The sequence below is a fragment of the Anopheles arabiensis genome, chromosome 2, assembly GCF_016920715.1.
Source record: "Anopheles arabiensis isolate DONGOLA chromosome 2, AaraD3, whole genome shotgun sequence".
Taxonomy (NCBI): domain Eukaryota; kingdom Metazoa; phylum Arthropoda; class Insecta; order Diptera; family Culicidae; genus Anopheles; species Anopheles arabiensis.
Window position 1 is genome coordinate 10801467 of NC_053517.1, and position 13910 is coordinate 10815376.

At 46.8% G+C, this 13910-nt stretch overlaps 1 protein-coding gene across 4 annotated transcripts in view; it reads right to left on the reverse strand.

Moving 5' to 3' along the window:
* LOC120894809 (hemicentin-1) overlaps nt 1-13910 on the reverse strand; it is a 186170-nt gene that overhangs the window by 119760 nt on the left and 52500 nt on the right. For all 4 annotated transcript variants that reach the window (XM_040297639.1, XM_040297640.1, XM_040297641.1 and 1 more), the window contains exons 3-4: nt 7563-7692; nt 1245-1374 (exon numbers count right to left, since the gene is read on the reverse strand). In XM_040297639.1, the coding sequence (XP_040153573.1) occupies nt 1245-1374; nt 7563-7692 (260 nt within the window). The remainder of the gene's footprint in view (nt 1-1244; nt 1375-7562; nt 7693-13910) is intronic.

Sequence of the window (13910 nt, forward strand, 5' to 3'; positions counted from 1 at the left end):
AAAATCTGTTTTGCGTGTGTATCTGTGTGTATGTGTGTGTTGAATGGGGGCTCGTATCGATTTGTGAATCTAATCGACAGCAGTCGTGCTTTATCACGAAGCTGTGTGTGCTTTCGCGCCGTAGCAGCAGCAAGAAAGAGGGACCGAAATGGGTCCGAGCCAGTCAACCGTGGGATGCACCAATTAATCGTCGATGAGATGAGCAGCAATTGATTTCGATTAAAATGCGAAATAATGCTCCCACGAACGTGCCGCCTACTCACGGAACGGAACCATCAAAGCCGCTCGTTTGGATTGGTATGTTGTTGTTACTGGAGTGCTTTTTTGTGAAACGTATGTAATATTACTTATTTCCTTTGACACGCAAATGCTCGGATGAGAAGAAAGGCGTCCAGCGCTATAAAAATACCAACGATGCAATGAGGGAGAAAGCATTTAAACTGCTGCTACAGTGAACGCTACCCTTCGAAAGGAAATGGGCTAGCCGGCCGAATAGGAGCATTGCTGTGCGGCGCTGAGGGGTAAAAAATGCGACAGAAAACAGGAGGAAAAATGGCTACTATTGAAGCGAAATGCAAATTTGTGCTCCCAGTGCCTTGTCCATCTTCTCGCGAATTTAATTCCAATCGTTTTTCAATGTGTTTTTCTCGCGTGGTCCATTCTTTGCCCTCAGCTGTACAGACATTTTCTAGCAGGGCGCATGGGATGGATGGCACTACAGAGTGGGTGTGCCGCGGGTGGAAGGTCGGTGGGAAGTGATGGTGTGTAAAAATGGAATTTCAATTCAACAGTCCGGTGCGGGGACAGAATCTTGTGATGGCGTAATACCGAGATGAATGGAAATCACTGACGCTTGAAGTGATTGAGTGGCAGGTTTCGTTGGGAAGTAATTGGAAATGGCAGCGGTGCCGAATGGCACGCGAAGGATAGGATCGCAAATGGGATGGACAAATATTGGGGCGCTGTTTCTTTACGTCAACGTTATCATCTGTGATTGGATCTTTGGCCAGAGCAAAGCGGTAATGATGCGTAATTGAATTTGAGATGGAGAATTTTCTCGATGATTTTGTTATTTTTTGGTTAGATTTGTGCAATTTTAAGATATTAGCCATTGAAATGGTGGTTGTGAAAGCTCCATAAACAGTCAAATAATTAGAGTGGCTTTATCTGTGCGGCGTTGTGTCCCGCTCCAACTGATTCTGCTTATTAGTTCTTGCTTTGCGACGAGATAAAACTGAACGTACCTGTACAGGACTGATGACCAGCACCGCCCGGCTTTGCTCGCGTGTCGTTTTGAAGTTGGCACGATCTTCCAGGATGGCGACATCCTTCCAATGAGACGGCGAGTTGACGTGCGGTCCACGTGTATCGTAGCTGCCAGGAAGAGAGAAAAGTAAAGGTACGTGAGCATGTTTTTTTTTCTTCCCCTGCAAGCAACATAGGTGATGAACTTCCCGATAACATGTCGGCAAATTGAAATCGTTAAAAGTTACGGGCACAACATTGGGGATGGGAACCGACGGTCTGGGACTCGCAACAGAGAAAAAGAAATAGCCCTATTCAACGCCCCGGAAAGCACCAACTCCCTGTACTGCACATCCCAAAATCTGTTTCCAAGGATTTGGCACGGAAATGGGACTCGCTATGATCCGGGACGAATCGATGCTTACGGCTATACCCGCACCCGTGAAGTGTAGGAAAAGTCGTACAACTTTATGTACGTCCCTGGTGCGCAGCGCTCTATGTGTGCATGGAAATCCATTCAATATCCTCCCAGTAGCTGCTGCCCAGTACCTGGCAACATACATTTTATTTCCGCTTGCCAAAAGCAAATACCTTCCTTCTGTAGGGTGGCCGAGTCTTTTGGGTCAGGAGACTTTTGACATTTCATTCTATTGCGCTGACATGTCGTAGCAACTTCCATTGGATCGGATGGGAGTCCCGTCCCAGGGAGTTGTCACATGAAAGTGGATAGTGATTTGCATCGAGCAGGAGCTGGAACCCCGTACCGTTTCTGTGCTGCCCGGGTACCATTCTCAGGTAGCTATTGCCTTCCTATCTATCTGGAGCGGGGTTTTTCTTTTTACCGAAAATAGTACGATGACGATGAAGTTCCTGCCGTCGTCCTGTGCCTTGCCAATGCGCCCGGTGGGTTCTACGGTTTACCAACCAAACACCGAAACTCGTTAAGCACGGTTCATGCAATGGAAAAGCAGCAAAACAACTCCGAATAAAAGGCACCAAGATTCAATAATCTGATTTCTTCCAGGCTGATTCAAACGGACGGGACCAAAGTAATATCCCTCCGAAAGGCTGGTGGGACAAATGAAGACGTTTTTTTGACAAATAGCTCGACTTTCAATCCGGCTAGCGGTCCCTGTAGGCCCCAGCAAGCTTCTTTTTTATGCCTCATTTTGTCCTAATTGTGTGCTCGATGAAAAACGACGCATGGAAGAGAGTTGGCTGAGGTGGAGTCCCCAACACACAGGTCGTAGCAAATTAGAACGATGCAAAAAATAAATAAAATTGTATTGAGTTTCATCGGCCCATCAATTGCGTTGTCTACCAGCTTCTCGTCCGGACAGTTCGTTTTCAACTTCTCAAAGCCCCTCGGCTAAGCATAGCGCACGACCCGTTTCGGTTTGTCGTTGCTTGAGCGAAGAAAAACTTTGTTTTCACCCCACCCGCCTGGAAGCAACGGCGGTATGTGGTATTGAGTTTTGTCGATAAATTGAAGTGGTTTTGCAGGATTTACGTACCGTTTGTTGGCCGCCGCATTCAATGTAGAACAGTAAAGGCTTCCAGCCTGTATGGTGTACCTTTGCCGATTCCCAGCTCTGCTTGACTTGGCGCCAAGCTTTCCCTCCGAAGGCCTTGACCTTATTTGAATAATCTTGCTATCGGGAGGGATCAGTGTCGATATCGGATTAGCAAACTACCCGGCCGTGGACCTGTAGCACGTACATCAAGCGCACTAGCCTCCGAATCCGGTCGCTACCAATCGGGCCGCCGTTCGCTTCACCCTAGCCGAATGTCTCGAGCCCCATCCATGTGTGTGACCGGTGTGGAGTGGTGTAGCGTACGGTTTCGTGCTTCATGCTCCGTATTGAATTTCCTGCCCCCGGCCTGTTTGAAGTGTCTGGGCAATGGCAAGCCGGCTTTCGAAATCAAGAATTCATACCACCGCATGGTCCACCTTGCGCGCCGCCTCCCTCGCACACTTAAACAATCGAACCTGAGATCCTCCAACAACGACGGAGTGGTTTGACAGCTTCTCAGCATCATCTTGAGAAGATGTTGCGTCTCAAGTGGGTTTGGAACCGTTGCCGGGACCGAAGGAAAATGTATCGATACCGTACGTCGATGAGCACTCCAAGTGCGAAGTGGCACTGTTGCAGGATGTCGGGTAACCTTGCGGGGCCTGCCGCCTGTACGAGGTATCAATTTCGAGAGGGCATCGGCTCATTCATTCCAACTGGGTGTTCATTAAGAAATTCGAGCTACCGGAGGGAAATGGTTCGAATTAGAGGATGGAAATGGTTCACTTTCGGTTTGGTGCGGCACAATCTGTTACGTCTGAAGGAGTGTTTGTGGCTGCGCAATAGTAATAACAGGAAATGATTGTAATCGAATCGAGTGTGATGGGAAGCGTGTGTTACAATCCATCGAGCATGGAAACAAACGCGTTTCAAGGTTTGCGGGTTGAATTTCATTTTGCGCTGTAACTGTTAATAGAAATATTTTCCTTGGAAGAATTTTATTTACTGATCTACAAATAGATTTCACGAGAATGCATTAGAGTTAGCTTTGAACGTGTCCCCTCCGAGCGCCGGAGATGTGAGGAAACCTTAAAATTGCTCTGCTAACCTGCAGCTCGCCGACTTTTCCTATTAATCACCTTGATTGACAGCGTGCTCGACCATTATTCCGGAACATTATGCGGAATCGATGATCTGTTCCCCGTCAGCGACGTTCTGGGAAAGTGGGTTCCCGGGATGAAGTTCATTGTTATAATCAAGATCGTCGTTGTGTCGTGCGCTGCGTTGGGACGTTGGAGATGGCAGCCCGCAAACTTCCATTAGTGTGACCCGTACCATTTCCGCCAGCCACCATACCCCACAACAGGGCACGGTGCTTTCTTCTGTACACATGCTCAAAAAATCCACTTCGTCACTTTTTTGTCTTCCCGGACCCGTCGCCGTGCTGTCTTTGCGGAAACCGTCTGTGCCTTCCGCACGATAAACATATTCAAATCCATCCTCTTGGCACTCCGGCCCGATGAGCTTCCTTTTGCCATGCGTTTGTGTACCTTTGTATCTGTATGTCTGTGTGTGTGTGTGTGTGTGTGCAAGATGTGTGTATGTGTGTATGTTTGACTTATATGTGGTAGCGAAAGATCTTCCCGCACGCCCACAAACCGAAAGCGAACAAATCCATTTATTTAGAAGCTCGTCGTGTTTTCGTCATCGATCACAAAAAAAGGAGCGAGGAACAAGCAAGGTTGAGTGAAGCACTTTCAGGCGAGCTTCCGTGGCAGCTAAGAGCATTTCCCTTATTGCATGTGAAAAACGGTACAGCAAGGTAGAGTGGAGGGAACCTGTTCTGTATGAGTGTGTGCGTGTGTGTGTGTGTGAAAGCCACTCAATATCACTATCACTTACTTTGCGTTTTACTTTTGGGCAGGGGAGGCGTTTGAAAAGCCTTCGAAGAACGAATCCATCGAAAACGAGGCAGCACGGGACGCTTTGCAAAGATAGTCCGACATGTAGACGATCGATCAGACGACGGCAGACGATGGCGAGTGAGATGGGAAAGGCTCGAACGAAAAAACAAATTCCCGGCTGCCATTGCTTCCCCTCAATGGATTGTAACAAACGACGCACGACGACCTGTGTTATTTTTCTTCGCCCGTCGCGACGGTGGCGGCGTGCAACGGGATGAAAATTTATATCCAGGATGTTCCAGGGAGATTACGATGTACGCCATGGCCATGTATTTGTTCGTGCTGGCTTTGACGTTGCTCCCAACCGCTTGCGTGCTTGTGTTTTTTTCCCTCACGTCAAGGAGCGTGTTATAAGATACTCTTTAAAGCTCTGAAATGTGTGTCATTTTTAAGGGTGTACGGAATCCTGGTCACGGCACCAAAAATTGCTGATTAAAAACGAACGTAATAGCAATGATTTTGGTGGTGCTGGGAAACTCCACTTTGAAACCTGCATACACTTTACTTTTCGTGGTAGGAATTACTTTAATCGAATTACCATGCTATCTTATTTCGATAATTCGATGCATAGACAAAAATGGTTCAAATTAGGCAAATGCAATGCAGTTTAATAGTTCTCAATGGCTACTCCAATTACATTTTCAATTAGTAGTCATAAATGTAAGAAAAAATATCACAAGAGAGCTTAGTAAATCTATATAAATAACATTACGCCTACAGAAGCTGCTCCAGAAGCTGTCTAGATAACACCCAGTTGCAGGTTGAACAAAATGCTTTATATTGCTATGCTAAATATTAGATATGCATACATCTACCCTTACACCAGAAGCATCTTTTCAGCTCCATTTTCACCGCCTAAAACGAACAGGCTTACACATTAGATTGACGAAACAACCAAGTCAGTTCCTCACGGGCAAGCGAAGTAGAACGATGGAAACGATCGGCAGCATATAGGTAGCAACACACATTCTATGCAAAGCCATCACTTATGAATACACAAGTATCACACCCTCAGCCCACCAATCACTTTCCCATTCCTTTCCCTCTACTCCTTGTACACCATGTCACACGTGAAGTCGATACCAACCGAAGGCAACCAGTGCGTATTTCACCACGCATGGCGGAGAGCAGAATCTTGTTTGCGATCCTCATCACATATCCAATCCAATTTGCGTTTCAGTGGAGAGAGAGAGAGAAAGAGAGAGCGAAAGAGAGGGCGCATATTGTGCGCACTGGGAAGGAAACCCCGTTGGGCGTTGGGCTAAAAATCTGAACGCTCCGCTCCGGGTGGGAACGTTCGTTTACCAGGTGCGTACATGAGCGTTTCCTGGCTACGGGTACGTGTTTGATGCTATTCTTACTCAATATTATTATGAAAATAGACGATATGTTTATGCTAAGGACGCTGCCTGCTGGCAATGGCCTACGCAAAGCATGTGCATCCGTGGATCCGTGTGTGAGTAAGTGTACCGGTGGGGCTGTGGGAACCGTTTTTCCCCGTTCTCACAGACTGTTAGCTTCTCGGTGTGGGCTGATGCATGGATGTATTTTTATGTGAGATTTTTATGCAAAAAAAAAAAAAACACACACACACACATGTTCATCTTCACTTTCCTACAAAAACAACGCTTAGACATGGCACGGAGCAACGGTGCGAAGGAAAGATGGCCCGGCGGGGTGAAATATGGTAGTTAGATTGAAAATTGTTTTTCACCCCGGCGCTGGGTGATGGTAAAGTGGCTGTGATAGCTTTGTGAATAGCTTTCTGTTTTTTTTTCCTCACTCTCTCTCTCTTCTCTTCGGCTGCTATGAGCTGCGCCCTTGAATGTGTTGATCTTGTCATCAGTCCCAAGCTGCCGAACCAGTTTGCTACCGACTTTGTCAATGGTTTTGTAGGTGATGGTACATAAAAAAATCCGGAATTTTCCTCTCTCAGCACGACGAACCGAACGATGCGCTGGATGAAGTTATCGATATGTAAATTATTTTTACCCATGCTTGTCCCTCTGCCCCGAGTATCGAGATTGTCATCCCAACCAGCAGTGTACGAGGGTGCTCCGCGCATGTGTGTGTGTTTGTGTAGGAGTTTAACCTCCCTTTTTCTACTTCCAGTCTCACTTCAAGTATGGCGTTTCCTGCGATACGCGCGCCCGTATGCAAGCAGGAACGTAATTGGCGATTCGGGTTTATCGGCCCGATTGCCTGGCGCCCCAAACGCGGACGCTTTTCATTCGACACCGCCACCGGGTTCGCTCGTTCGGTCGTGTAAAACGAGAAGATTGATGGTTTGAATATTTTACGATCATTTCGTCACCATCGTCAACGGAAGCAGCGGGGAAGGGGAAAAAATGGCAAGAGCAAAATGAACGGCAGCCAGAGATCAGCGTGATAAGAAGGCTTCAAGCAAGACATTGCCACCGGTGCCTTTGTGTGTGTGTGTGTGTGTGTGTGTGTGTGTGCCACCCAAGGGTAAGGCCACGAATTGGCCAAAGACAAACCAGCCACACCGTAATAGCGTCGGTAGCGGGCAAAAGCGCATGAATATATTTACTCACGGTGAAACGGTTTGCAAAGTCACGGGAAAATACACGGGCAGCCATGGAGTAGAACGATCGTCAATACGTTTCCGCTGCGATGAATCAAGTCAAAGGCACCACCCTTGAAGTGTGCAACGAAATTGGTTGCGCCATTTCGTGGCGGGTTTGAAATGTTGTTTCTGCTGCATTCCGATACCGATCAGTGAAAATGTTGGCGAAATTGCTTCGTCTTTTGATGTGGAACCGCTTGCGTGTGCCCGCTTTGCGTTCAGATCGCATTTAATATCGCATTGTAAGCTTACCTGTAGATCGGCACATTGTCCTTGTACCACACCACTAGCAGGATGCGATCGTTCGTGAGATTGGACGAGACGTCGCATTTGATTTGGGCCGTCTCGTTGACCAGCACCTTCTCCAGGTGAGTCGGCACATCTGAAACGATGGACAGGGAATGCGAAAGGAAATGATTAAATAACCGGGTCAGTGAGCATGGTTGTTTGCGAGAGGAAAAGCTTCCACCTCCGTCCTAGTCTCTGCATCATTTTATTGGTTCTCTGTTTCTCTCACACACACACACACATTCACAAACACAGCTCCAACCTCAATTTACGTGCTTTATAAATATAACCATTGACATGCTCGAAACCCATCCATCACGACTGGTCCGCTATTAATTAGGTCGAATTAAAGGTGATTGTTCTCGCAAAACAAAGCGTGGGCCACGTGGACAGCGTAAGCCTAAATTCCCTTCACTTTTTACCCGTCCTTGTGTATGTGTGTGTGGCTGTGTGGGTGTGTGTTTGCGTCACCATGGTTGGTTGATTGAATGATAAGCACCGAGAAAGGTTTTCCATTCTCTGCTCGGTCTTTCATACGCCCGTACGCTTTGGCACGGAAGTATCAATGCGAGGTCAAACTAACTGCTCATTACATGGGGCAGATAAAACGAACTGCCTGACCGCGAAAGTCCCTTTTCCGAGCAACGATTGATGAATGGCACCGCACGGGGATGTCCATTTGGCTGTCGTGCCTAATGATGATAATAATGTTTTCTCTCGATGTTCGTAGCAATCATAGCGATACTTACCATTAGGATTTTGAGGTTGGGTCCATTATCGTGCTATTTTTGCTACACAAAATTTTGCCCCAAATTTGCCATTTTATTGATTGTTATGATGATATGGTGTGAAAGCTGAGGCAGTTGGAAGGTCTATTAATTATAATATTTAGTATAACATTTCTGTTTCATCCTCAGCATGGTAAAGCATCGCTTTTTATACCAATTTGTAGCTAGAATTCAATATAAAATAATTTGTCCTTAGATTGCAATCCTTTTTTTATCAATTGTCCATTTACGATGTTTACAATCAGTCTACCTCAAAACGTTTTCAAAAGGTTACAAAATGGTGCTTTTTGTGAGTCCTACAGACCTATCTAAACCTCGCATTGAAATGTGTATATGTTGTTTTAACACAACTAATGTTTCTTTTCGTTAATCTTTCAATTTTCAATTGTCATAAGAGGAACCAAAACATGAACACCGAAACACGAACACTGTTTTCACCTGGTATTCTATTCTGCAATTTCCGCTGCTGTTTTCGAATTGGGAAACAAAAACAATTACAGCAGCGTCCACGTCAACAACAATTACTACTTCAATACATTGCGCCACAACTCCCCCCACAACTTTTCCATCTTCTGAAAGGTAAAATTGGCGAACCAACCGGCAAACAAATTTCCTATCGGCAAACCTAAACGATCAAAACGTCTGCGGTCTTTCAACTACGGTCCAACTTTCCCAGAGGAGGGCGCATGTTTCACGACAGGCTCGTTAAGTGAAAATGATGTTTTAAAAGTTGCTTTTGCGGTAAACCATTCACAGCGGGCAGGAGACCGAAAACCGGTAGAACGGTAAATGTGTAGACGCAAAATGTAACAAATTTATCATCAGCGAACGAATGAACCTCCTCTCCCCAGGCTGATCCGGCTGCCGGTTCTGGCATCTAAATCTTGATCCACAATACGGAGGAAATATTCTGCTAGGGAGTGAGTCGCTTTCTTCCGCTCTCTCCCTCTCTCTCTCTCTCTTGGCAAAACATACTCCCGTGCACGAACCAACTCCGAAAAGCCACAGTTGCGAAGGCCCAGCTACACGCCCTCCCGCTGTGGATGGGTAGATTACAATGTCAGCCTGTTAATTCTTGCTGCAGTATGATGTTGGCGATGAAATATGAGTGCCGTGCCGTCTGTTTGTCCGATCGATGGGGTGGGTGGGTGGAGAAAAAAAAAGGGAGGCTGGGTGTGTGCGAAGGCTCCTCCCACCTGCCAGTTACACGGAAGCAAGTTCACCCACCGGGGGACAAGCTACAAAATAACACAGCACAGCAGAAAGCAGATAGGAACGTACAGGCAAGAGGCTTTTCCTCCCTCTCCGAGCGCCAATGGGCGACAGCTCCAAACCACCAGCCAGCAAAATGAGCAAAGGATGGACACGCTGGCGCACTGTGCCGTGGGCGGGATGGATAAACGATGGTAAAGCCAACGGGCAGCTGGTACCAGCTGTCACCTGATCCACCTGGCCCACCTGGAAGTGACTTATATTTAATCACAATAAATATTATTACACAAAAGGTGTCCGAGTGTCCCCATGAGCCCCTAATCCGATGGACGGTAGGCAATGAATGCCGTCGCTTGATTGAGCATGCCCGTGGAGGTGTAAGGTGTGGTTGGGCGGGCGCTATTGGAACGGCGAACGATGGGCAGGGTGGAAGGTTTGTCCTGTCATCTTGGACAATAGCATAAAGCCATCTCCTGCAGGCCATCTCCGAGCGAGCGTAAGCGATCGGCTGAAGTGGACCTTGTTCGAAGGGAGAGGTTGGCTGCTATCGGTAGCTAAAACAAAACAACAAAAAAAAAAGGTTAAATCTGACACGGAAGGTATCGACCGGGCACGGCTGGTAATCGGTTTCATCCATCTGGTTGTATTGGATTAGCAAAAGCAACAATTGCCAGTGCTGGCGGCAGAAACGGTGGACCAATAATCCTCCCATTCTAGGAAGGTGTCGATTTGTGGACGGGGGAGAAATTTCATCATCCGAGCCATGGTGGAAGGGATGGAAATAGAAATCCAGGATTGACAGGGTAAATTGTATGTGGCTTCTATTTGTTTCAGGCTACGAGAAATAATGCTTGTATAGGAAAGATAAAATCTGTCGTTGAAACAGTTTAAGTAGTATGTAACCAATCGTTCCAAGAAGATAATGCATGCTTCATTGATTGGTTGGAATTTATATTGGGATTAATAGTGCAACCACGATCTCCAAAAAAACGAAAAAGAGTGTGATAAAATTAACATATTTTATTTTCAACCATCAACCAACAGTGATTGAAGAAAGTATTCACTCACCGTGTTTTTCTCAGCACAAAAGAAAGGATTGGAATGCTCTTGCCCCATTCTCGTGTGATAATTTGTCTATGTCAGAGGCTTCTTCCATTTACCACAAATATGCAGAAAGCGTTTGATATGCCCCAAACCCTCACGACATTGCTTTGAAATCCTTGCCTACTGAACCATGTATTAATGCGAATGTTTGCATTTGCCAAAAAGTAATGGTTAGATTCACACGATTAATTGCCACATTGGCACACGCAACCACCTGACGGCATCAAAAGCAATGTTGACAAAAAGACGAAAAAGAAAAAACAAACCCCGATACAGAAAGCTTTGCGCTATCTCTAAGAGTACGGGAGTTTAGATTGAAACACCAAATTAAATGCCTAATTGCCATTCATTAGCTGTGCGGCGCTTCCTGTTTTTAGGCAAAGGGGTCGCGCGAAATAGTGTATCGCCCGCTGGGGTGGTATCGCCCACGTGGCAGGGGGTAAAGGTATTTTACCGTGTAAACATAATTCAAATAGATTGCTAATATTTGTCATTCGGTTAGTTTTCTGTCATCAATCCCAACAGTGCCTTCGTCAGCCCGCTCCAACTCCAACATCTCCCCACAGTTAGCACAGATTTTGCTTCGGGCGGTAAGGTGAGTTGTGTCCCGCTGATGTTGAGTGTTTGGTCGGTTGGAATCTGTCATCCGTTGCGGGGCACGGGCACGAAACACTGCGCACACACTGTGCGGAGGCTCCTTCACGGTAAACTCGTCGCCCGTCAGCACCGTGGGCCACCGCGGGCGTATTATGATAAATAGCTTTGAATAAATTAAATGTCAACAGTGCAAACCGGAAGTGGCTTGTGACTTGAACCGGTGCGTCTCATCGGCTGCTTCCCGGGCAATGGAATCGTTGCGTTTGCTTAATCCTTAATCCTTTCTCCAGCGGGTGTGGTTCAGGTTTTTTGGCTTTGGGTTCCATTTTTCTTTCTGTCTCCGCTAGTCCCGTGCAACCGTCGTGTCGTGCCATCGTGCAGAAAGTGCGACGCTGCTGTTTGCCAACCGATCGATGGATGTGCGTCATTCGTCGACCTGGTTTTTTTAGCTACTGTTGTTGTTGTTGTTGTTGTTGTGCTTACTATTGGTAGCTCAACGGTGAACGTTCCACCATCAGCGCTGCTGACAGTCAGTGATGCCTGTGTCAATTTCAACGCACAACGCAGACCGCGCACAGCGGACGCCCTGCCCCTTCTTTGCCGAACCCAACCGATGGTGATAAATTGATCCCAATTTAATTTTGCGCATCAAATTGTCAAAAAATACGACCGGAATCGCCGCAAACGAGCGCGAACGGGCTGCTGATTACACTGATAGCATTTCCCGGTGCTTCCCTTTTCTTTGTCCCTACCCTCCCCTGTGTACCTGTGTGTTTATTTCGCTTCCATCGAACGCGGAAAGGACAGTGCAAAGAATACGTTTCGCACAACAGTTTGGCGCCGCTAGGAGGGGCGGCCATCAACACGCGGCCCGCTGTGTTTGCCTTCAATTAGTGAAGTAATTATGTTTGATCTTTTAAAGCGATCCTCGGCGCCGGAACGCCACGCTTGCCTGATTGCGCCATGCGGTATACGAATCCGTTGGAAGGTTTCTTTCGGGGCGGAGGACGCCAAAGCAGACGCCAGATCCAGGAAGCTGGGGTGCCTGGGGATAGCTTTGTTTGCGCTGGCAGGCATCGTTCGCACGGACTCGGATTTGTGGCCAACGCTCTCACGCCTTGATTGGTGTGATTGGTTGGCAAATGAAATCAAGCAATCAAGCGCCAGTCAAAGAAGCCCGGAGTTTGGTTTTGAAAAACAAAAAATAGTTTCAAATTGCCGATAGGAAAGATTAGATATGAGAAAGATGTTTCTGAAGCGCTAAAAATGTATTGCTGCCGTTGCAAATTGAGGCAAACAATAAACCACACACACACCAGCGATAAACCATTTGAATGTGGAAAGACACTTTGGAACGACACAACTCCTGTTTGGTTTGGAGCTCAACGCCAGAATCTACTTTACGGCACAGTACATGGAATGAATTTTAAGTTGGTCCCTTTTGAGCACACTACAATTCATGCCACCCCAAACACAAAAACGCGTCCTTGCTTGCTTTAAACAAAAATAATGCAAAGTTTCCCTCGGGCGTGCTCGCAAAGGTGTGCTAATTTGAAATTCTCGCAATGTCACAGCGTTCCCCAACATTGCCTAGCCCGATCACGATCGGAAAAGCGAGCCATCCATCATTGTGTAATGAATTCATTTTCTCATTTGAAAAATTATGAGACACACTTCCGAACCGAGCAATGGAGGGTCTCCCACCGTTGCGAGTTTCAATTTTGTGCACATTTTCTTCCACGCGCACGTTTTGGCATTCCATTTCCGGGGCCTTAGAACGGGAGACGCCATCGATGGTCACTCGAGAGCGACGGAAAGGTGGATCAAAACACGACGAGAGAGAGAGAGAGGGACTGTGAAGGAGCTGCAGGATTGATGAGGTGGAAAGTTGGCACATTATTATGCTGCCCGCGGGGACCGGCGCTCGCGCACAGTTTGCTGGTCATTATTTCTTCCGGCTCATCGGCCACGTCCGAAAGCTGATTGGGATGGATGTGTTTTGGGCTTTGTTGCTTGGTCTCGTTTGCTCTAGAAAGGGAGTTTTCTGTTGGTTGGTTTCTGATGACTAAAGAACCTGAAGCGCTGGAGAATGTTTCATCCTAAATAATCCTACTATTACCGCGGTTTTAACGTCAGTATAAATAAGCTCTACTTTCGCTATGATGTTAGCATTTTAAACTTTGTATTATATCTCCATAAAATGTGAATTTTATAACATGATTCAAAAGGTAACACATCTTATGTCGAAAACCGAGGGAAACGTACTGATCGACAGCATCCAACCGTGCTAGTAAGCACTCCCTAGCACCAGACACAGCTCAAGCACTGCTACATTCAATTAATTTTGCTCAACGATGTGTTAAATAATGTATTTCCAGGCAGAAAATAAAACCCCTTCACTGTGGTGGTGCAGGAAGCCGTACTCATCTGCCCGTTACGAAGGAGAGCGCCACGGCATATGCTCGGTCTGGTGGGAAAGCAGCACTCATCGAAAGATGGAAAACTCACAAAGCACATACGATTGGCATGTGGCTGCCGCATTACAAGCACCGTAGCACCAGCACAGTAACAAAACACGTACACAGAAAGAGGGCCATCAACAGTATCGGTT